The sequence below is a fragment of the Anas acuta genome, chromosome 1 (genome assembly GCF_963932015.1).
Source record: "Anas acuta chromosome 1, bAnaAcu1.1, whole genome shotgun sequence".
NCBI classification, from domain to species: Eukaryota; Metazoa; Chordata; class Aves; order Anseriformes; family Anatidae; genus Anas; species Anas acuta.
The window spans coordinates 82,865,488-82,890,615 of NC_088979.1; the positions used below are offsets into that span (position 1 = coordinate 82,865,488).

At 42.9% G+C, this 25,128-nt stretch overlaps 1 protein-coding gene and 1 long non-coding RNA gene across 5 annotated transcripts in view; one reads left to right on the top strand and one right to left on the bottom strand.

Moving 5' to 3' along the window:
• The window catches only part of NDP (norrin cystine knot growth factor NDP), a 36,751-nt gene extending 24,810 nt beyond the window's left edge, over positions 1-11,941 (top strand). For all 4 annotated transcript variants that reach the window (XM_068685823.1, XM_068685841.1, XM_068685813.1 and 1 more), the window contains 2 exons: positions 2,921-3,272; positions 10,915-11,941. In XM_068685823.1, the coding sequence (XP_068541924.1) occupies positions 3,099-3,272; positions 10,915-11,142 (402 nt within the window). In that variant the 5' untranslated portion in view covers positions 2,921-3,098 and the 3' untranslated portion in view covers positions 11,143-11,941. The remainder of the gene's footprint in view (positions 1-2,920; positions 3,273-10,914) is intronic.
• A 3,715-nt stretch (positions 11,942-15,656) lies between these two features.
• Positions 15,657-21,392, bottom strand: LOC137858319 (uncharacterized). The gene is made up of 3 exons (XR_011097643.1): positions 20,662-21,392; positions 17,937-18,092; positions 15,657-17,333 (listed from the first exon to the last, which is right to left on the bottom strand). It is a non-coding gene; the product is annotated as an uncharacterized lncRNA (long non-coding RNA).
• Between the last annotated feature and the right edge of the window lie 3,736 nt (positions 21,393-25,128).

The following is a 25,128-nucleotide window of genomic DNA, read 5'->3' on the forward strand; positions in this document are numbered from 1 at the left end:
TTGACAAAATGAAACAGAACACAAAATGTCATCTTAAGAACATACATATTGATTAATGATTACATATGTACTTCTGCTTTTGGATAGAAGGATAGACAGGAAGCTACAGATGCCACTCCTGATATCATGTACTGTGTAGGATTTTATAATTTCAGACAACATTTCAAAAGGATTACAACTTTTTTTTTTCTTTTAAAGAAATAAATTTCGAATGCTAATTTAAAGTGAAATGCCAGTGCATAATTTCGGTTGGAAATAGAAATGTCATGTCAAAATACTCACTATGGTGATGTACCTGAGGGAAAATATTTAGACCCTTTTTACCCAACCATTTTTTTTTTCTGCTGCTCCAAATGCATACTGACTTCTGTATGTTTAAATATACCTGTGAGATTATTTTTTTTTTTCTGTATAGCTCAATTATATGTGGTATTTGTACTTGAGAAATGTATATGTATGCCTCATATAAGTATGGCAGTAGATACTGGATGTGCAAACATCCCAATATTGCTCGCAGACCTGCTTCCAATGCAGACAAAGTCATATTGCCAATATGCCCATCAACAGCAGAACCCAGCTTTTTCACAAAAGATGAGTCACAAAAGACGCCTCTCTTTTTACTAACAAGTAATGTGATAGCACCATTCTTTTCTTCTTTTGGAGTTTTATTATCAGATCTCACTACACGCCTTTGCCAGGAGAGTATCACAGAGATTTCAAAAGATTGTGAGAGCGCTAATACTTTTTGTACAGATTTTGTGCTGTACTTATCCTAAAGAAGGTACACACATTTTCCTTTTCTCACATTTTTCCCTGCTCCTTTCCAGCTTTCTCACAGTATTTTCATGAGGCAGACTCTGTGTCATCCAATTATTTCCTGAAGAAAACTAGAAAGATAAGCCTTTGAAAGCTGAGCCAGGACTCCAGATTTCTCTCGCTGTATTAGATCACGCTGATCAAAACCATAGGAAGATAGAGAAACAAACAAAATGACAGTGGGATAGAGAGAGTGGGAAATGGGGATCCCTGGACATAGTGGTAAATGGGATGAAACCATCCAATATCAAGTAAATTTACTTGGACAGAGAGGGAGTTACTGGGTGTGTAATACTGGTTAGCTATGCTGGAGAGAGACCTTGCCAAGCCGAGTGTTTTGGTCAGCCTCTTTATAAAGAATAGGAAAGTAGGTAAAAGGTTAAACACAAAAAAGTGCATCACTCGTCCTGTTAGCTAATGCTTGGACAGCGTCTCCATGAACCACAGTTGTACATCTCGCTTCTGTGGAGGCTCTGTCCCAGCTCCCATGACCAGGAGGTTTCTGTCTTGCCCTGCTAAAATGTTTGGAGGAATATTTGTTGAGATGAAGGAGATTGTGCACAGATGTATCCCAAATCCTGAGTGTTTAATGTTGCTTAAACTCCATATACTGTGAAAATATGGTATTTTTTTTTCAGTGCCATATCCACTGAAAAACATTTGCTTAAGGAAATACAGCAGGTCATAGGTAACAGTCTGGGAAAAAATACATATTGTCAGTTAGATGCAGTCCCATAATTTTTCCTTTTCTATTTAGGCACTTGGACAATAGTTTGAAACCCAAAAAAGGCTTTTAAAACTGTCTAACACACAGAGTATCCCTAATTACATTTCTTCACAGCGTGAGACTTTGTATGTCACTTCAGCCCGACAAGTCCCGACTCCCAGCTTGGACAAGCTCTGGAAGTGTTTACCACTGCTATGCACTCCTCTTGCAAAAGTGTTGGAGCGAGCCATCAAGCAGTACACAAATCATTAAGCACTCTGGTGGGGAGGCCTCGCAGTTTCAGGCTGTTTGGGAGATGAGTATCAGTCGTTTTAGAGCATCGCCAGCAAAGCAGAGAGCGGTTTTGAAAGAGCTTGTGTAAGGCAATAAAGGCACGCAGCATCTCTTTAAATAGGCAAGGCACTCGGGAAGAACGTCTCTGCATGAGCGGTGAACTTTTTTACCCTGATTTTCTTCAGAAAGTCCTTACACTTTTAGCTGTACTGACAGCTGCTCTTTGCTCGGTCAGGTTATGTTTGGGTGGGAGATTCACAGCTCTTTCAAGCCATTGCTGTCTGTAGTAAAAGCAAAAGTAAATCGCCCATTTAAGCCTACCAGCTTTGAAATAATTCCCAAGGGCCTGTGGTGGAGCAGCCCAGGGAGATGCCCACCTGGGGAGCTTCTCTTCAGGGTTGTCCTGTGCCTGTGTTGAGGGGGTGGTCTCCAACATGCATCAGAAGCTAGATGACCAAGTGGCAATCTGTGTGACCCCACCTGCATATTTATTTTTTCCCCAATCAATAGCTTACTTTGAGGTACTTTGACCTTAAGGAATATAATGTGATTTTTAAGATCCTGCTCTAACTAACAGGCACTGCTCTGCTTATGCTTGGGCTGGGACTCAGTGCATCCCTTGTCCCTGCAGGAGAGCAGCACACAGCCCGTGGAGCATCCTTCCTGTTTACTGCCTGGGAAATTCCCCCTAGGGCTGCAGGAGGCAGCCTGGCTGTGCCCCCCCAGCACCCCAAGCATATTTTTGACACTTTGAGAGAATAAGCACTCCTTCCCATTTGCAACATGCTCTGATGTGTTACTGATCACCAGCTTTGAGGGGACCCCCTCAGGGACATCACCAAGTCGAAAAGATGGGTGTTGCAGCACTGATGATATTACAAGTTAAAAGGTTCCCCCTAGTAGAAAGACAGAGCAGGGCTTAAAGGAACAAGGCCTTGACATCTCATTCCTAATGTTGCATGCTGTACCTACTGTGGGAATGATGCTTGCTCAGAGAGTGTATTTTGGCAAGCAAAAATCCTATGAGCCTTATTATTATTTATGTCAGTTTTTCTCCAGAGCTTTTTTTGGTTAGGTTTGTGATTTATGGTGTTTTTATTCCAGCTACTCGGGAGATTCTCTGATGGATTACAATCTCAGTAAACTCTAACTCCAGAAGAATGACAGCTAAGAGACTTAAACCAGACTTTTTGCTATCCTGGAGAGGAACTGGGTCCCACGACTTGGAGTTTTTTTAATACTCTACCTCCCTCTGCTGTTATCACCGCGAAGTTCCTCAACAATGGGAAATCATGTACTTGCGGCTTCTATTTCCATGCTCTCGCTCCTGGCAATGATGGGAGATGCGGACAGTAAAACAGACAGTTCCTTCATGATCGACGCTGACCCCAGTCGCTGCATGAGGCATCACTATGTGGACTCCATCAGCCACCCCCTGTACAAGTGCAGCTCGAAGGTAAGGGCTCCTCTCACCCCCCTCACTGACTGGCAGGGGAGTTGTTAAAATGAGCCATTTTGCGTGAGTCCCTCTGTATCAGTTCCCTGTGACCAAAATGCAAATGCAGAGATAGACAGAGATAGAGACACCTGAGCGTACATGTCAGGTGGAGAGGAAGTCTCCTGGGTCTTTTCTTCTTCACCTTTTCAAAAGGAGAAGCACACAGTGATGGGTCAAACTAACATGCACTAAGTGAATCAAGTCAAAGGAGCAAGTTCGGGGCTCGGCTGCCAGCACCAAGGAGATGGGCAAGTTTGGAAGTGTAGATCATCCCAGTCAGACCCCTCCTGCAAGTGAGTCTTTAATCCAGAGCATGTAAACTTACAGCTTGTGAGACTGAGCACTGAGATAAAGAATCAAGCTATAAAGTGGTAATGAAAAAAGAATGTGAAAAACACTTCTGATTTTTTTTCCCCTTTTAGTTTCAAAGCCTTTGTTTTCGTGAAGAATGCCAATTGGATGTTTACTTTAGGGCTTCACAGAGAGAAATACAAGCTTGCCTTTCCTTTGAGATTTCAAGCCTGAAAAATCTTGTGTTGAAACGGTCAGTATATGTAGCCCACAGTCATTTATTTCATTGTGCAGAGAAAAAGAATAGGGAGAAACAATGGGAAAATCCTTGCTGGTCCCCTTTGTCTTGTCTTCATTTGTTCCAAATGAACTAAACCAGTGTGTATGCTGTCTCCACACTGGCCGTCCTTCTGTCCCTCAGAAAGGGATTTGCCTCACACACCCAGCTCCCTGGGTTGGCAGAAGGGAGCAGCAGCCCACGGCAGCACTTTTGCTGGCTCTGGAACACGTAGGAGAGCAATCAAAGATGAGTGCATGGTGGGTTTTAGGGCAGGAAGGCTAGCTGTGGTGTTGCCTAGGAGCAAAGCCCAGCAGCATCAAGCCTGGGAGATTTGAGAAGGGAGGACTCACGCTGGCTGCAGAGACCCCTCTTCCTCCACCTGAGTCCCTTTGCATGCAGAATATTTGTTTCTTGGGCTCAACGTGTGGATGAGGCAATACCACTGGCAGCAGAAGGCCATAACGTGTAGAATAAAGCACAGAGAGACGCATCAACAGAAAATCATCCCAGCCCAGTGCCCAAGCACCAGGAGGTGCCTGTGGCAGTGGCTGGGCACCATCAGTGGGGCTAGGGGGCCTGGCAGCCTCCAAACTGGGCACGTGGAAAGGCCAAACTTGGGGCTCCCTTACACCCATCTCACAGCCTGCTGGGCTGTGTGGAGAATGAGCTCTCATGTCCCAGTCTGTCCTCTCCTGTGGGCTGGCACCCCTCTGATCCCTGGCTGCAGTGAGCTCCCACAGCACAGCTTTGCCTCTGCTTCTTGCCTCTCCAGCAGCCTCTCCTGTCCCCAGGATTGGTGCCTCTGTGCTAAACACACTCCCACATCCCTCAAAACAGCCCCCACAGCACCCCATCTGTGGTTTTCTTATTTGTTCAGGGCATTGCTTCCTGCACAACTCATGGGCTTTGATTCCTTGGCTGGGCGTCCCAGTGGCTTTTAGGGTAACTGTGTTAGGTGGAGCCTGTGTCCCTGTGACCAGGAGTTGTGACTGCACCTCTCCAGCATGCTGTCATTTGTTTTGCACCATGGCTGAGATGTGAATTGTTATAAATGGCTCAGGATTCAAATTAGGATTAAATAAAAAAATAGGATTTATTAAAAGAATATAAAGGAATAGAGGTAAGCAAACAGCACTGGGTGCACCGGGAGTCTCTGCTCCACCAGGACGCACACCAGTTACATCAAGCAGCTGATTTTTATGCACCTAGACTAATACATATTCATTGCTACTTCAAAAAAATTAGATTATTATAATTAGCTTCCGGGGTCCAGTCCCTCCTACTGGAGCATGCGCATCAGTCTCCTCTGGGGGTCTCTAGGGGTCTTTCATGCTGAAGGCTCGTAGTCTTCCTCTCACCCTTTGTACTTACTCGGCACTATTCCAAGTTTATGGAACACTCTCTGTACACTCTCCGCAGGTCTTGTCTCCCAACCGTCCTTCAGCTTCTTTTTTCTTCCTCTTAATCTCTTGGCCCCCCTGGCCAGATACCAAGGATCCACATAGTATCTCATAACAGTCACTAGTTGTTATCAGTTGTTCTGAAACTCCCAGACATCAAACACAAACAGCTTTCTTATTTGACGCTTCACGAGTAATTAAAACGTTCTTCCCCAGCCATTCACAGACACATCTATAGCAGTGTTAAGTTAATCTCGAAGAAGACAGGAAAAAAGGCTGTAACTGTTAGAAATAGAAGTCCGGAATAACAAAAGCAAACAGGTTCATAAATTTAAGGAGTGTTTTCTGAAGACGTGATAAATTGACTAGAATGAGGGGGAGACTGGGACACACTGCATCTGTGGTTCAAGAACTAAATTGCCAGTGCAGGGCCCAGAGGCAGACAGGATTCAAACAGAATTATTCTTTATGGACACGAATTTATGGACACGAATTGGAATTGTTAAAACATTCCTCACAGCATGCTCCTGATCACTCGAACAAAGCCCTTTTACTGTGTTCCTGCCTTCCTTGCTCTGTTTCTTCTCCTAGTTTTTCTTAAAATCCCAGCTGGTGCAGGCATCAGATAGGGCACTGGTTTTGTGAAGGAAACACAAATACTTCCTTCTCTTTGAGAGACAAGGAAGGAAGAAAGGAATCCCACCACCAACTCAATTTCTTATCATCCCTATGACAGAGAAAAGCAATCAAGCTTGTAGGAGTAAGACTGATGGAAATAAGAACAAGGAAGACAATCTAATGAAAAACATATTATTTTAAAATAGGGCTTTGAGAAAAAAAAAAGCAAAAAAAAAAAAGCTGTTGACATAAACATGATGTAACTCTAACTGTGAAAATGTCCGTGACATTTTTTTGAAATCAAGCCTTTAATGGAAATCATATTTGAAAATATTATCACATCTTTTGTCTTCCCAAATTCCACAACAGTTTCAAGAAAAGTGTTTTAACAATACTGTAAGTTGTATGGATTTTCTCATGAAGTGGAAAATGAAAACAGTTGAAAAGTTTCCATACAAAGCAGAACAATTTTGACTTTTCCTAGAAACCTTCTTTCTGCTTGTTAAGTCAAGCTTTTTTTTTTTTTTTTTTTTTTTTTTTTTTTTTTAAGGTCTCAGGAATCTGAATCATTCTGCTAGACATATGGCTTCTGTTCTGGATTTAGCATATAAACACAGATCGATATTAGACTTGCTAATGAAAATTAGACACAATGCCTGCTCCTATATATATATTGTGATAAAATATAAACAAGCCAAAAAAAGGCAAGTTCTGCTGGCATAGCTGTGGGAATCGTGGTACCTCTTGTTTCCACTGAGTTTCTATTGTGGAGCTTGGACAGACAATTTCTGTCAAGCAGAGACTTTGCCCATTTTTGGCATGACGCATTGGTTCCACCAAGCCGTCCCTTTTCACTCTGTATGTTTTCCCGTTTAGTGCAGCGTAGAATTACAGAAGTTAAAAATGGCTTCAGAAATTGCAAGATGCATTGCATTTGCTGCCTGTCTTGGTTAAAAAAGGATTGTGTCCGCCATAACTCTCTGTGGAGGCTGCCAATTGTACCCACATGGGAAGTAGTTGGGTTACATTTGGAAATGTCCAGCTAATGTAATTTAGCCATTAAAATCCCTCTTCCTTGTGACTTCGAGCAGATGTTGAAAACAGGTTTCCAAAGCCTTCAGAAATGTAGTCCATTATAGTAACAAAATGTATAGAAGATACAAAGGAGGGATGAAAGAAAGTAATTTGTTCCTGAAAAACTGTGTTTTCCTTTGACTTCAAGGAAATATGTGTGTCAGCTCATGAATACTTTCTTTCCGGACCATACTGGTTTCTGCCTGACCTCTGTCACTGATCTTAAATGTGCTGGATCATCTCACCAGTGCAATCAGATCCTCATAAATTACAGTATTGGCTGTCACAAGTGCTTCCTCCAGATGTGCTGGAGGAGTGCTACCATTGACAGCCTAGGAGCAAAGAATCCAGGCCAGAGAGACGTGCCAGATGAAGAAAGATTTAGGAAATGGATGAAGACGTTTGCTCAAGAGGTGGCTTGTGAGCTTTGCAGCTATTCCTGTTTGTGGCTAGGCTGTGTGTAAGTCAAGCCTTTGCTTGTGCATTTCAGCACATCTGTTCTCTAGGCCTCGGTGTGCTGCTGAGGGGTGTGGAGCAGAGGACTACAGACACCCGCTGTAACAAACCAGTTCTAAATTTCCAGCCATCAGATGCTTATGAGCTTGCTGACTTGAAGTAAGAAAATATATTTTTCTAGCTGCTCAAACAAGCATGCAGAACCCCTGCTCCTCTCGTCTTGCATCACACTGCGCTCCCGTGAATAGCACCGCAAGGTGACATGCACAGGCTACTATGTGCGGGGGAGCAGGGGAGCTGAGAGGCACGGATATCAGGTTATAAAGTACCCACACATTTTTACTATATATACACTTACTGTATTACTGTGCTATGCCATCAGATCATTACTAATTATTCAGGCGATAATCTCTATTGCGCTATGGTATACGCTGCAATAAACAGCTGGTGCAATTGATTAAATGGCAAAGCAAAGCTTTTAAAGTACATGCTATTTCCAGCTCATTTGCACACCTGCTAAAATCTGCTGGTGCTGTTTGGGATCTATGAAGAGGAGGTTAAATTATGCCGAGGGCTTCAGGTTAGTCCAGAAGTTTAGAAAGGCATCAAAATGGGAAATCTGAACAGTTTTTCTCCTGCAAGCTTGACTAGAGGGCCATGGAGTAATGCCTTTTGTAAAAATTTACACTGTAATCCAAAAATAAGGCGTAAAACCAGCACTGTGCATTGGATGTGATTAATACTAACCATCCTCTTCTGACGTATGGTAAAACTAGGTAGCCAGCAAAATCTGAGTTTGAAACTAGAGTATCCAAAGCATGAAGCATGTTTTAAAAGAAAAAGCTCGCTAAGCAATTATAAATGCAGTTGCGTATTGAAGAAATATTGATTGGTTTTGCACTAGAAAGGGTGAGATAGGTATCGACACATCAGATAATTCTGCCCTATTGCTCTATTTGCACTGCAGCTCTTCTGTAGTCCTTAATCCTGTTCCTTAGCGAGTTGATGTTTTGTTTTTGTTTTGCCTTTTTTTTTTTTTCCTGGTGTTTCCAATAGTACCTGCCAATACAGGAGCAGATGTGTGCCATAACCTCCTTAGGATAAAAGTGCCAGAAGTGACTAATTGTTCCAGCTCCAGATGCATCAAACATTAGAAGTCATGACCATCGTACAGAAATGTGTGCTGTCACGTTCGGTCCGAAATCACAGAATCATAGAAATGTTGGTTGGAGGGGAGTCTGGAGGTCCCCTGAACCTCCCAAAAAGCAGCTGGTGGCCATTTTATGTCCCCTATTGGCACTGCTGAAGACCATTTGTCTGTGTTGTCTTTATAACTCTCCTTTGAGTGATTGCAGGCTGCAGCTGGATTGCTTCTCGGTCTCCTCATCGGCCAGAAGCTGGGGAAGAGACTGCTCATGTTCTGATGACCTGCTCAGAGTGGGGGGCCTAAGGAGGGCTGTCAAGATGCAGGGAAGGAAACTGATTGTCTTAAATGTCCTAATCTGCTGTCTTTCCTTTGCAATGAACACAAGGTTAGACACCCATGTCACTCTTCACCAGCTGCCTGACTCACTATGGGAAGGGAGTTTTGTTTGCCAGGGGATAAAAGTGGATGTTCATCTGTCAGTAACGGGGTGCTAGGACTGTAGTAACTGTCCCTTGCCCTCTTCTCATACACACTAAATACACTGGTATGATGGAACCTGACGTTGCTGATACATCCAAAGCTTACATGTGGCTCAACATTATACAGGAATTTCATTCCCATACCTGTATTGCTAACAGTTGAAGTGAATTTTCTTATGAATAGGCAGAATTAAAGAAAGGGGACAATAAATTCATACTAAGAATCAAGAAAGATAGCAAGTTTATTGGAGAGCAACAAGAACCTCTTTCTTAATTAAACTGAGGAAGAAGGTGGTAGGTACCAAGCCAGCACATCAGCTCATGAAGGCAACTTCCTTGTGATCAGCCCAAGTTGACTGAAGTGTAATTGTTAATATATTAGAACATTTCCAAGTAACCATTTTAGCATGCATCTATGCTTGGAAGAGACATTTTTAAGTACTGTACAAAGTATGTTCATTATGGATGATAAGTGCCTTTCCCAAGGACACCGGCAGTGATGGTATATTGTACTTGGTGTTTTGTAGCCAGTCAAGTATGAGCAGTGAAAGAATTTCAGAGGTGTTTAACATTGTAAAATATTTGCTATCATATCTGTAGTTGTCCTTTTGGATTGTCTGGAGAAGTCATGAGATGTGTGCAACAGAGTTAAAATGCAATTATCTTCTTTGGTTATAGGATAGAGTTACTACTCTATTAGTGGATATTTTATAACCTTTGCTACATTTTTACCTTGCTTGGATGTTACAAAAAGTTGATATTGAACTTTGTATTTGTTAGCCAGAATTAGCTGATTTGGACTTAAATAATATTTAATTCCCCAAGAAGGTATGAGAGGTTGTTCATAGCTCTACAAAACTTAGCTCTGCAAGGTGATACCAGTTGTTTCTAGCCACATGATCACCTGATCATGAAGACATCATTTCCACATTTTATATAGAGCTTGGGAGACTGTAGCTATCTCACCTGCTCAATAAGGGATTTTTGGGAAGGGAAGCAGGTGGCTTCCCATGGGATTTCATTCCTTAGCACCTCCCACTGTACAGGTTATCCTATCCTGGGTACAGCTCAGTCGGTGCACCCAGGAGAAGATCCATGGAGCTTGTACTGCTTTTGAAAATCTCACTGGTGAACCCTCACACTTAGCAAGGAGTTCATATCTGTTTACATTTTTACTGCCTTATGCTATGCAGCGCATTTTATACAGACACAACTGATATGATTATACATAACATACACACACACAATTGCAAATACATCTTCCAGGTGATCTTTGCAGACAACAGAGCTAGAAACTTACTGCTTTAGAAGCCATAAACTAAGCTGCTTCTTTATATTGCTAATTTATATGTTTATATATCTAAGCATTTGAGAGATTTACTGGCCCTGAGGATCAGTTCTGCTGATCACTACTATATGAACTCAAAACATTGGAAAACATCCAGCTGAAGCATCGGTTTGGCTGATGATTTAAGGGTTTGGCTGCTGCAACCCCAGGATTAGCAAGCCACGCCTGCAGTCACTGTGCCTGGAAAATGGGGCCGGCTGCAACTGTTTGGAGTCCTCAGGTCAGCTTTCAGAAAGCCAGGCACTGTATTTCTTATCAGTAATGGTGCCTGGGTGCCCAGAAGGACCTTTTCCTGTTTCCTCCCATCCACATTATCTCCTCAGCTCACTCGGGCATAGCTCCAGGGCAGTGTATGCATGGGGCCAGGTGCCACCACCCCGGCGGGGAGATGCAGGAGGTGAATGAAGGTCAGCCAGACTGGAAGGGCCTGCCCCATCTGCAGGTGCTAGCATGCGTTCTCGCAGCCACCAAGGCACGTTTCCTAACCCGTTGTCTCTTCCTTCGCAGATGGTGCTGCTGGCTCGCTGCGAAGGACGCTGCAGCCAGACGTCGCGCTCGGAGCCGATGGTGTCTTTCAGCACCGTCCTAAAGCAGCCTTTCCGCTCCACCTGCCACTGCTGCCGGCCCCAGACCTCCAAGCTGAAAGCCATGCGGCTGCGCTGCTCGGGTGGCATGCGGCTCACCGCGACCTACCGCTACATCCTCTCCTGCCACTGCGAGGAGTGCAACTCCTAGGGGCCTGCCCACCACAGCAGGATGCTGCTGCTGGGGAAGGCTCCTGAGAAGTAACCCTGGGTGAGGCCAGTGCTCCCAGCATGGGGTTGCAGGAAGGACACGACTAACCAAGCTGGGCTGGAGCCAAGAGCTAACGCAGAAAACCTCCTGGGGCCCTGGATGCTGCCAGTACCAATGCACAGTCTGTGACAAAAGCAAAAGCACGTGGACTTGTTTTTGAGAAACCTTTTTTTTTTTTTTTTTTTTTTTTCCTGAAAGGATATTTTTGCCAGTTTCTTCTTTTTCAGGCCCAGCCCTGACGACAGAGGGGTGCCTTCTCTATAGGCCCAGGGCAGCAAGGGAACAGGGAGGAAGGTCAGCTGGATGGCAGTGCTGCTCTCTGGAAGTCGGCGTTTGGACAGAGGGTGGGCATCAGTCCCACACACCACCTCTTAACCTGTCAGTGTATTCTCAGTCTCCTCATTATATTGGTTTTCAGACAAACTGTGTCGTTGGCAAGGGTTACCTGTTACCAATCTAGCAGACAACTGCTGGATAACTTTAACTGTGGTTTAGCAGAAATTGCAAATATATAATTGAAAAGTGAACCCGGTATGAAATGTAGTGCTGGGATTACCCAGTGCCAGCTAAAATGATTATTTGTGGTACACAGCATCACAGTTCAGTGGCTGAGGAACTATTTAGAAGTGAAAAGTCATGAGACTCATTTTTCCCCTCTAAAAACCTGGAAATGTGACACATGGCAACTGTCACAAAAGCCATTACTCAAACACTAGAAAATAAACAAAAATTAAAATGATACATAATAAGTGGAGTATTTTCTTGACTTGGGTAGAACTCTTGATGTGCAGAGCCACTAAAATAATCACGGAATCACAGAATTTCTAGGTTGGAAGAGACCTCCAAGATCACCGAGTCCAACCTCTGACATAACACTAACAAGTCCTCCACTAAACCATATCCCTAAGCTCTACATCTAAACGTCTTTTAAAGACCTCCAGGGATGGTGACTCCACCACTTCCCTGGGCAGCCCATTCCAGTGCCTCACAACCCTCTCAGTAAAGAAGTTTTTCCTAATATCCAACCTAAACCACCCCTTTAGCCCGTTCCCCCATCCTGTCACCAGGCACGTGGGAGAACAGACCAACCCCCACCTCGCTACAGCCTCCTTTAATGTACTTACATGTATAAAGAGTGATAAAGTCATCCCTGAGCCTCCTTTTCTCCAGGCTGAACAAACCCAGCTCCTTCAGCTGCTCCTTGTAGGACTTTTTCTCCAGACCCCTCACCAGCTTTGTCGCCCTTCTCTGGACTCTTTTGAGCACCTCCATGTCCTTCTTGTAGCGAGGGGCCCAAAACTGAACACAGTAATGACCAAACCTAGGGTTTATTTTCATCTGTAGACCACTGAGCATCACTTTTGCTTTTAATGACAGGCAGGAGAATCCCACTGGTGTGCCCACAGGAGTTTTAAAGCCAAGTTTGAACCCCAGTGTTATCCACGGAGCCACAAGGGCTGTGTTTTGATTTACCTAATGATCTGCTACCTGGGGCGCTGGTGGATTCACTATCCATCTTGGCAGCAGCTGGATGGGCTGTAGGCCCACAATGACCTAGATAAGCCATTATTTGGACGGAAATGAAGATGCCAGAGGCATCCCTATCAAGTAAGGACTCAGGTTCAGTGCAGTTTCTGTTCTTTGGTAGGATCAACATGCACTGTCCCACAGTTAATCTCTCAGACAGGCTGGAGCTGCTCTCCTGCTCAGCAGTGTCTGACGCACCATGGTGAGAACAGAAAGTCCTACCCAAGCCCAGCGTTTGGTCCATCTGTTCAGCTCCATCCCGTCTGTCTGTAGCAAATGCCACATGCAGCAGCTCAGAGACACACACTGATGTAGCAGGAGGTCCCCGAGGTCTGCCAGGGATGGCAGCTGTCCTGTGGTCTACACAGGAGTAACTGAGGCTGCTAGGGCAAAGCCAAACTCCTCTGCCACTAACTCCTTGTGGCAAATAGGCTTGGGATGTGAAGGCAGATGGGTGACCTTCACACGGACCTCACAAGCCAAATCCTTGAGCAGTATGGCAATCAGTCCTAAGTGGAAAATTAGAGGGGACAAATACACCTGCAGACATTGGTTAGGGAGGAGTTTGTGTTGCCTGGGATGAACTCTCTTTGTCATCATGAGATGGCTTGGAGGTGGCCAGTTCTTAACATCACAGCACTGCGGGCAAACAAACAGGTGAATCAAACTGTTAGAAGCTGGGGGACTCAGATTAAAATGTCAAAACCATGTGTAACAAGCCCCAGTGAGCTCATTAGACACCATGCATTGTTTCCACCCTGTCAGCCAACCTTCTCACCTCTGAAGAATGGTTTGAACATCAAAGGGTGAAGGTTGGGAGCGTGAGCTGGGCATTATCACCAGACTGCTTTATATGGAAGATCATATGGGCATCCCTTTTTGATTCTTTGAACCTCCGGCGTCTAAAAACCCCATCATCCAAAAAAGCACCAACCTCTACTGTTCATTAAATAGAGAAATTTCCTGTCGTTATCCAAAACATCAACAATAATCAAGTAACTGCACTGAAAAATATGTGAAACCTCAAAGCACACAAGCAGTCCAAGCAGCTCTCTGAGGAATGGGAAATGTTTTAAGGGTAGCCGCTATATCTAGCCACCACTGGCCTCCTCTGCCAGTGCAAATAGGAGGCCATAGGGCTGTGACACAAGGTGTGGGTGACAATTTGCCTCCTGGTAGCTCTGCTGGCTGCGTGGGCAGCATGGCACCCTGTGATGGTCCTGCAATGGGGTCAGAAGAGGGCTTTGAGAAGAGACCCCCCCCTCCTGGGCCAATTTAGAAAAAAAAAAAAAAAAAAGAATATTTATAGTAAGAGAAGAGCTTGGCTGGTATTTATTTCCACATCCCTTCACTGTCACAGTGTAAGAGCTATAATTGCTCAAACAGGTCGCACAGAAGGTATTTGTGTATTGGTGTTTCAACCAAAGATATTTATTCTTTTTCCCCCTCTCACACCCCACATTCCTTCCCCTTTTGCTTGATTCCTCTAGTGAAATCATCACCTTGTGATCATAAAGTCTGTTGCTGGGTGTAAAGGTGAAGTGAATTCCACATCATCTAATTTAACTGCTGAGTCAAATAAATGCACAGAAGTAATAAAAACAGAAATTAGGCGTCATGAGGCAAAACATGCTTGTGAATAGCTAGAAATGGATATTAAATAAGGAATCAAACTTCCAAATTCTTCTTTTAGCTTTGTCAGGCAATCTTTACATTAACATTAACAAAAGGTGGAGCTCTTCTGCCAAAAGACTCTCATAAAACTATATTTTGCTACATTTTCATAAGAAAATTAGGCAAGTGATTGCTGAATGAAGCACACAAGGTTACTCATGGTAAAAATCAAATTTTGATTCAAAAATCATTTTGAAACAAAGGAAAATGAAGCTTCAGGTAAAAACTACAGGGTTTGGCTCATGAGAAGGAGTCTAAATGGTGTTTGGAGATGAAGCAGTTTCCTAATTTCTTAGCCTTACCCCACTCTAGATACTTAAGCTCTGTTTTTCAAGTGTGACAACTGTGTATGTGCTTCTTAAATTGGTTGGTTTTGAACAACAAATGGAGGGAGAGGTTTACTTGTCCAGATAATACTGTAGGGCTTTTTCTTTGCTAAAGCATCTTCTCCCTGAGACTCCAACGACACAGCTTTCTCCTTTCCCTCCACTGGCTGTGCCTCACCCTTCAGGCACTGTCTTCCCTTACAGAAAGGCTGGTTCAACTGTGGTGGTCCTGCAGTTTGTTCAAAATGTGATATACAGATTTTTTAACTCCTGTGCCCTCTATTTTCTCAATTAAGTTTTTGAGTCCGGCTTGGTTTGATTTTGAAAGCCACCCATCCTAGCAGTGGGGGTGTTACATTTCAGATGCATTGAGTGCACTCATGGAGACCGCAGGAAACACTAAAACGTTGCTGACTTCCTTTGCTTGCAGGAGAAAAACTTATAGTGCCACTACCTTTTGTGTTTATCAGAAATAATCTGTGATTTGACAAAGAACCCACGATCTTGCATATTTTAAGTATCCTGCCCCTTCTCTGTGACAGTGTGTGTTGGGTCAAGCATTCTGTTTGTGTGTAGGAAGGTCTGAAATCAAAGTCTCTACCAGCTTGGGTGAGTATGCGTTGTAGGCTTTGTAAAAGAGAGGTAGCACAATCATTGACACAGTTGTCACTAAAGGCAGTGCAGTCTGAGTAAGCCAAGAATATCCTGGACATTGGCAGAAAATTCAGTCTTCTCTTTGGGCTTTAGTGTTCTGTGTGCCAAGTGACCTCGTGCAGATGCAAGTTCCTGGGTAGTCCCTGAAGAAAAGGCAGAGGTAACCTCTGCTGGTCAGAGAGGCTTCTGTCCAAAACGCTGAGGGCTGAGGACATCTCAGGTAGGTGTCTGAGTATATTAGAAATTCTGGTTGCAAAATTCACATGAATCGTATTGAAAATGCATTGGAAGTATTTCAAGTATTGAAATTGCTGATGGACCGCTTTGCTCTTTGAAAATGAAATAAATATGCTCTTGCAGAAGTTAAACATTAATAAGGGTGATCAGCCCCATAGATTTATCAAGGACGAATCTGGTGCTATTAAAATTAAGAACTCTTGATCTTTTTGTTATACCAATGTGTAAATGCAGATGTATATACATGCATAAAATAGCTCTATCTCACAGCCATGTCTCTTGAACCTCACAGCCTTCTACCCCTCCTTGAGTGGCAGCTAGTTGGAGAGGAGCAAGCACATCTCCTAGCTCCTCTCCACTGTTCTTGGAAAGCAGCTACTTTTCACAACCAATGGCACGGACAAAATTTAGCAAGCAGGTAGCCTGAATCTCTCTCATGGTTCTCCACTACTGAGACCTCACAGTAGGCACCCAAGGCCACCAAAATCCATCAGCTGAATCTCAGATACAGCTCTCTGTGGTCACATTAGGGGACGCTTGCTGTAGCCAAATAAATATTCCAGGCACAAAGTCCTGTTGCTGCCTTTATAAAGGGGATCAGGGTCATCCCATATGAAGCTGCATGTCTACATTTACTCTTTTCACCTGTACTTTTTATTTAAATTAATATTAATATAAATTGCAGATTTTCCCAACTCTTGCTTTGATCCATTTGGGATATGGACAGAGAATTATTAGCACAATTAATTTTTAGAAAGGTGTTTAGAAATTGTGTTATTTCTCATTTCTGAAATTGTTTAAAATTTTAGTTATTTTCTACAGGATGTAACTGCAGAAGAGAATGAAACAAAGCAGAGGCAGTTTGGGGGAACAAAGACACCATATTATATACTTTGCTAAAACTACGGTAGGGCCAGGGGGGAAGTGAGGGAAAAAGGATCTAGCTCTGTAATGCACGTGCTCAGGATGTTGTCAGCCTAGCCTTCAGCATCAGATATTCATAAATCAGCTGCCCTTAACTAAGGGAAATTCAGTTTTGCTCATTAAAGTTTATTCATTCCTTTCCCCTGCCCTGCTTCCACTGAACCTCTAACCCAAGGGAACAATCGTGATGCTGGGATCTAGGCGCTAATATCAGAGACATCTCCACGGTGTCACATAGAGGGCTCATCCAAACACTCAGTAACTGGACATGGGAGGGTGGCAGAAGAAACCTGTGACCTGCTGCAGCAAGACCGTGCAGACTTAAAAGCCGCACATTTTAGTATTTAGCCATGATTTTAATAATCATAGCTTTGTAGGAAATGGTTTATCTTATAGTTTTTCAACTAGGTGTAAAAGAGAAAAATACAGAGACACACAGATCTACCTTTATATATTCATAAATGCATTTGTATGCATTTAAACCTTAATAGTGCCATTGCTGCCAGACAAAATTGCTGCGTGAATGACCTTGAACTGCTTAGATACCGAGAACACAATAAAATCAAAAGCGATAAATACAAAATGACGCTGGATCAGCAGCATGCCCAGTGCGAGGGAGGCAAAGGGCATTACTGACACTGCTCCTGCGTTTTGCAGAGTCATGCACGTTTTCCCCTCGCACATCTCCAGGTCCCTGCGGCTTCTCCCTCCTTTTCCTGGGCGGCAGCTGGGGCTGTGGCTGAGCCTTTAGGTGGAGCTCACGTACTGCAGCTCCTGCTGGGCACAGCCCTGCGAGGAAAGAGCCAGGCAGCAGTGCTGGTCTCCTGATTTGCACAGTTTATGTTAACTGCTGCGCTCCCCGCCAGTTGAAAAAAAAAACAAAACTAAAGGTTTCTGGAATCTGTTTGAGAAGGACTTTTGTCCTGACTGGGCGCATAGGGATGCTGGTAAATTCTTTATTTAACTTGGTAAAGTTCAACGAGGCAAAGTGCAAGGTCCTGCACCCAGGGAGCTGCCACCCAGCTGGAAAGCAGCTCTGCAGAAAAGGCTGTGGGGGTCCAGGTGGACACCACGCTAAACATGAGCCAGCAACGTGCCCTTGTGGCAAAGAACATAACGGTATCCTGGACTGCATTAAGCAAAGTATTGCCAGCAGGTGGAGGGAGGTGATCCTTCCCCTCTGCTCAGCCCTGGTGAGACCTCCCCTGGAGTGCTGGGTCCAGTCCTGGGCTCCCCAGTATGAGACAGCCATGGTCATACTGGAGAGAGTGCAGTGCAGGACCACCACAAAGGTGATGGAGGGTCTGGAGCACCTCTCCTGTGAGGAGAGGCTGAGAGAGCTGGGGCTGTTCAGAGGGGGCTCAGGGGGGTCTCATCAATGTCCATAAATACCTGAAGGGAGGGTGCAAAGAGGAAGGAGCCAGGCTCTTTTCAGTGGTGCCACAAGCAAGGCCTGTGGCAGATCAGGAGAATGAAGAATGCGGACATCCTTGACAGTATCAGGGGATAGCTTAGGACAGCAGAAGGGGATAGGAAGAGTCCTTGAACCTGCAAGACATGAAAAGGCAAAAACACTGCACTCCACTTTTCTTATTTCTCCTAAAGCTGCCAGAAACATTATTTATTTATTTATTTATTTTTTTAAGCAGCTTTATACTGAGGGCATCCTCTGGTATCTGTAGAGTGGTGAGAACCTTACATGGGCATCCAAGAGGTATCAGCAGGTGCCCTGTGTCCCATTGAAACACTGGCAGCAAATGGAAAGGTGAGGTTTATAACAACTGACCCTAGCTTGTTGCCCCAGAGCAAACTAAAATGTCTGGTGGCTAGAGTGAGCCTGGGCTGTGGGGTCAGCATGCAACAGACTCTTGCATTGTTTCTACAAGGGTGGTGGCATGAAATACCAGCAGTGTTTCTCTAACTCCGCTGTCATTTCATATGAAATACTGTGACTTTAAGCTCCTGCTCCTTCTTGCACCTAACATAAGTTGTTGTGAGGTTTTGTTGAGCATCAAACAAAGTTGATACTGCAAGTCTCAGACAATTTCAGCTGGGATAGTCTACCTTCCAGCATCCTAGCTTTATGTAGCTGGGACAATAAAAGTGAAACAAAGCTCAGACACTCAGTTAGCAGCCAAGGCTTCTGAAGAGCAAATTTTGTGATCCAGCTTCAGTTTCATACTTAAATGATATTTGAGCCTTTACAGGTGAGAATCACTAACAGGTAGAAGAGGATACTTAAAGTGATGCCTCCATGGAAGAATTGGGTGCAACCACACTGTAGACAAAGGAGAGTCCAGAAGGGTGAAAGGTACTTTGAAAGCAAAACAAAATAAAATACAAAAACAAACAAGACAAAGCCTAAATCCAAACTAAATAGGCTTAATAATTCTGCATCCTACAGAGATGCTCTTCTTTCCTATATTGGTGTTTATTTATTTCAGCTGCATTTTCATGAATTGCTGGCCTTATGCCACTTGTGCAAGAAAAAGAAAAAACAGCAACAAACAAACAAAACCTGATGGTTGTGAATAGCCATAAATATAAGCTGTTTTCTAGACAAACTTGTCAGCTGAAACTACATTTGCACCATATAACCTTCTGCATTTTGTGATCTCTCCTACCAGCATCCAAACCTATTTCTCATGCATGTGGTAAGAAGTTTTAAAAGGAAATCCTGTTTTAAAGCAAATAAATTTCGACTTTAACATTTTGCTGATACATGCTTTTCATTCTGTTCCTATTACTTTATTTTCCTCCCTGATCCCCTGTTTCTTTCACGGGATAAAGCCCAATTATTACAAAAGTAAACACCATTAGTAATTTAAGATGATCTCATAGGTCATGGTTAGAAAGACCTACTATCCCTTTCACATGACTACTGCTAATTACTGTTAGGGGCTACTCAGATCAGCTTAACAAAAATTCCAGTGTTGCAGCATTACCTCTGTACTGTAAATATTATCCTCCTCACTTCTTTTCTCCTGCACTCTAAAAACACGTACCAAAACATGGCTAGAATATACCAAATAGTGTATATCATCCTGTGTGTTGCACAGAACTTAGCAGGTGGGATTTGGCTCACAGACCAAAATACCTCGATTTAGACCTGTGTCTTAGCCAGATGTCTGGCTTCCCACTGCAGTCAGCAGAGATCCAGCTGAGATGACTGAGTCTGGAGTCAACTCACCTGACATGGACATGACATGAAGCAAGAGGGACTGCAAATATACTGGAAGAGAGGATTGGTATTCAAAGAGATCCTGACAAACTGAAGGTGCTGCCTAAATTAGAACAGAATTGTTTAGTTGGAAGTGACCTTAAGAGATCAATTGCCTGACCACTTCAGTGCTACCCAAAAGTACATTAAAAAAAAGCACATTACTAAGGGCATTGTCCAAATGCCTCTTGAATACTGGCAGGAAATAGGCATCAACCACCTCTCTAGGCAGCCTGTGCAAGTGTTTGACCATCTTCTCAGTAAAGAAATTTTTCCCAATGTCCCACCTGAATTTTTCCTAATCTCCAGAACAGAGACCTGCAAGCTGCAGCAGTCATGAAAGCATAATCAGCTGCACAAATACAAACCTTCACAGCAATTCTCCAGGAGGAGATAAAGAGCTTATGGTGGGTTACTGCAAAGCATTATTCAGTAACACCATGTTATGAGAAAGCTACATGTGATACTTGGAGGCATTGTGAGGCATCTGAAGCAATCCTTCCAGTTTACTCAGCATTAGCAAAGCTTCATCTGTTATAGAGGAGAGAAATTCCAGTAGACAAAGGGAATGAGAACAGCCTATAAGAAAGAATGCAAAGACGTGGGTTGTATGAACTAGAGAAAAGAAGGCTGAGGGAAAATCTGCTGAGAATATTAAAATATGCAAAAAGCAGCCGCAGAGGGTAGATTCCTAACATCTATAACGAATAAAATAAAATAAAATAAAATAAAATAAAATAAAATAAAATAAAATAAAATAAAATAAAACCTTGCACAGAAGACAATGAGCTGGAAAAAAAATGCAGTAGGTGGTTGTGAAGAGATATCCTTGTGTGTCTTTAAGCACAGTTTAGATAAATGTCATTCTAGAGATGGTTTAAGTACTGCTGATCCTACCTTTGGATAGTGCAGTGAAGTAGATTATCTCCTTGGGCCCCTTTCAGTCTCCTGAATCCATGCCCCTGTATGTAACAGGGCAATGTGACAATTTCATCACAGTATCTCTTCTCCTGGATGAGTTCATGACACATGACTCCTGAGAAGAAGGCTAAACAAACTGTGCCATTAAATCAAGCAGGGGAGCTCAAGGCATTCTTCCTCATCATGGAGGCTCCCACAAAATAATCACATTGACTTCGAAGTGATTCTCTGATCAGCAGGCAGAGAAGGAGAGTCGCTCATAAGCTGCATTCAAAACTGAGATAAAAAGACGGCAGAGCTGCAAAGTTTTGAGAAAGTAAATATACCACAAATTTATTTCACATAATGGGGCAGCCTACAGAGGCCCGGCAACATTTGACTTGTTAAAGTGTAGGCTAAGTAGAATATTTGTTCTGCCTGCTCCTTGGCAAGAGGAAATCAAGTGTTAGATTGCAGCTGTGAGCATGAGCTCTCAGCACCCACTGCAGATGCCTGAAGAGCTGAAATAGACTAGATTCAAACCCTTGAACATACCTTTCTGCATCTGTTTTTACCTTTTTTGCCCCACTTTCTCTCTCGAAGAGCGACTTAATTCTGTTTCTTCTGGTTTTCATTTTCTACTCCCATTCTTCTTTGTACTCTGCACTTTCCAAAGTCCTTAAAACTCTTGTCACGTAGTCAGGAGGCTTCAAAACCTCTAGAGGACTGAAGTCAGGGAATTCCAATGTGTCCTTGACACAGCCAGTATCAGTGCTAATCCTTCCTTACTATGATGCTCCAGCAATAAAAAGATATGTTATTGGTCTCAAATGCACTGTCAAGGCCAACAGAAATAAGATATCTTGGTTTTGAAGACAGGTGCAGAGAGGCTCAGTCTTTACTGCCATTAAGGTATACAGGGAAGGCGATGGAAAAAAGGTAGGGGGAAAGGTGCCCTGAAACCTCAGAAAACATTCCCCAACATTCTCCCATTTTGATGGGAGAAGGTACTGGTGAGGAACAGGGATATGACCTGTAACTACAATGCAAGAAAAGATGGATATGCAGGTTCCGCTGAGAATAGACATCCCGAACTACGCTGGGAATCAGGGCAATAGTCTGCCTGGAGTCTCCAATAATGGCAAGGAGCCCAGGTTGAGATGTGTGAGGAATCTCCACCTTTCCCCACATGAGTTTTGCAGTGTGTATACCTGTGGTACAGCATTGTAGCTCAGAGATCCCAGTTCAAGGGAGTTCCTGGGCAGCTTCACTGACTTCTTGTAATACAGCATCACCACTTACTATCAGTTTTCCACTAGACTTAACCAAAACATGTACTTCCACTTTGAAAAGGAGCTGTTCTATGATTTCCTCCTGCTCACCACATACCCAGCTTCAGCTGAAGGGGGAATTATGTTTGTGTATTCCCTGATTTCCCACCTACTTATCTACCTGTGCTCCCAAGAAATGCTTGCTTTCAACCTATGTAACATCAAAATACTCTCTCCTAAATTCAAAGACAGAGGTGGAGAAAAAAAATATGTCAGACTTTCAGTTGCCTCAGGAAGGGAATAGGCACAGTTCCTCATCTCCTGAGCTCAGCAGAACACCTCACCATACTATAAAATGCTGTGCCACACCATGCTTTCTCATTGCTCCCCTGCTACCTTTGAGACTCTGAAGCAATGAGCCTCTCTGTGTTGCCTGGTGCTTAGCTCCATCCAGCTGTATTTTACAGGCTAATTGGAGGTGGGGGGCAGCACGTAAATAGGATAATCATGGGGAGCTTTTCTCTTATTTTGTACCAAGTATAAATCCTTCAGTCACAAAGAGATGGCAGTTACACAGTCTGCAGGGGAGCACAAATGCCCCTTATAGCTCACGAAAGTGCAAGCCCTGTGGGCTATCTTGGACAAGAACCATGATCTGGAATATGACCAATATAAACAAGGAGATAGGGTGACATTATTATACTTCCCTTGAAGATTACTTTATCAGTAATCTGCCTTGAAATCATTAGGGCTATGAACCTTATGGAGAAGTATATACCAGCCACTGGAATACTTTGCTTGTATCTCATTTAATTGCCATGGCCTTTCTAAATGCCAGCATTGAAAATTTTTCTGTACTGAGATCTAAGTACTGGATGTGTGTTCAGACTCTGAGGCTTCCAAGGAGTACAGTAATAACCATAATATCATTTTAATTGTATTCCAAGGTTTATTTCTGATTTCACTGGATTATGAATCATCATTGAGTAGCAGGCAAAACTACCAAAGCTAGACACATGTAGGAAAAAATAATGTCATTGCTGAGATTTTCCATTTTGCTGCCTCATACATTTAAAGTATGTAGTTCTATCACTTTCATTATAAAAAAAATATCCTGCCTCTCTGTCTCCTGGCAGGCAGTGTATGAGTGTATGTGCTTCTAGCCCCCTTCCCTCTCCCTCAGGGAGTGATACTTTGATGAGAGCATGATTAGATATTGGAAAAAGAACAGGAATCTTGCTACAACAGAACCGATGTCAAAAAAAATGTAATAAAAGATCACACTGTTCACATGAAAGAAAACAAACAGGTTCTTCCTAGCATAGCTGAGACACATGAACCATTTCCTTGCTTTTTCAAACAAATAGTGACAATACAATTTGTCTTACAGTGAACACAGATCAAAATGCTAACAAGATGAAATAACTAACAAATCATGGAGCCTGAAATGCAAATTGTTGCTCCTGTGATATTCCCCTTTGGTATTTATTGCGGTTACAAATATTTACAGGGAATTTCTATTGTAGAACATTGATAATGTTGAAATATATCTAAAATTGCAACATCTAATGAATAATATTAGCATAGAATAAGATAGCATTAATGCTAGCTGCAGAATATATGCAGTGAAAACTCTCCTTTGAAATAAGCTATCTGATGTTGCATGTGTCATGTATGGAATTCATGCTGTAGTTTGCGTCTGTAAGCACTCGAAATATTCCTTCGCAATAAGACATTGAAGTCTTACACTGTTTCTAGTGGACAGAACTGAGACATGCACTTCTCATCAGCCAAAGAAAGTCAGACATATATGGACAGAAAAGCCTTCTTTTTTTTTTTTTTTTTAAACATGTCTAATCATAATCAAAACAATTCCTCTCAGAAAGAATGTTGTCCCATACTTAGGAATTAATGACATCATTTCAATTTTATGCTGTATCGTTAAGCTGTCCACAGACATTAATATCCATTTATATTTTATCGTCACTTCTCTTTAGCACCCAGCGGTTAAGGTCTCTGGCATTTTTGCTCACTGATTTCCAGATCTTTTCTCCTTCAGGCCCATGTCACCTTGCACAAGCTCTGAAGGCAATCACATTTTCTGTAGGCAATAAAAAAAAAAATAATTCTCAATGCAGCTTACAAGGCGTGAGTATTGTTTAGTTAACGAATGTTAGCACAGAGTTCTAACTGCAAATTCTGCAAATGAGTTAGCTCAGTGATCACTTGCCACAATCTCACAGAACACCATGCTCTGAAGACAAACAGTTCCTCAGAATTCATTTACAAGTTAAGGAGAGTTATTTAAAAGTTTTTAAAATTCAGAATGACATTATTTGGTGACTTATAAGCAACCCTATTACCTCTGGAATAGGTCCCTGTTCATAATGCATTTCATAGTCAGTGGAATGATAAAGGCCATCAGGCTATGAATTTTGGAAACCATTTTTTTAAAATTGCACTTGATGCCCACGGCATCATATTATCTAACCTTTGTCATTTGGGGAAAGATTATTCTGAAGAAGTGCTTGAATGCTCAATGCCATCTTAAAATATAAACCCCAGAGCCAGACTCCAATGTCTCCAAGGTTGAAAAGCTCTCCAAAGCAAGTGTGCCCTAGCCACAGAAGACCCACTATATGCCCGCAAGGCATATATCCATAGAGGAATTATGTTCTGGGCCTGCAGAGTCTCCACAGTTATCTTTATTATAGCTTGTCCTATCCACAGGTAACATACCTGTTTCTGTGATCATCAGTCCTTTGGAGCTCTGGATACTTTGCACAGGCTGCTATCATGAACACTTTTCAGAGGGAAGTGAAAAACAAATCACAGCTCTTCCTAATGAAGAAATCAACCAACATCAAACAGCTGTCATGGCTGTATCCCATGTCTGCATCAATTAAAAGCCATTATATTCACACTTGTTCATACCTGTGCCAATAGATGTGCTATCTTAACCTCCTGTCACCATGAAGTCCTTCACCTAAGCTTTATGTGTACTTCACTGTGTTCTGTTCATAGCCAAAGCCTTGTACATCTGTGATATCTTCTTCAAGCACAGCAAGCCACTGTGAAATTAGGTATTACGACACTGCCGTATCATAACAAGATGAGAACTAGAAACAAAATTTCTCAACAGTTTATAAGGCATGTCTACTGTTTACTTTACAAAGGCTTATTGCAAAGGAAA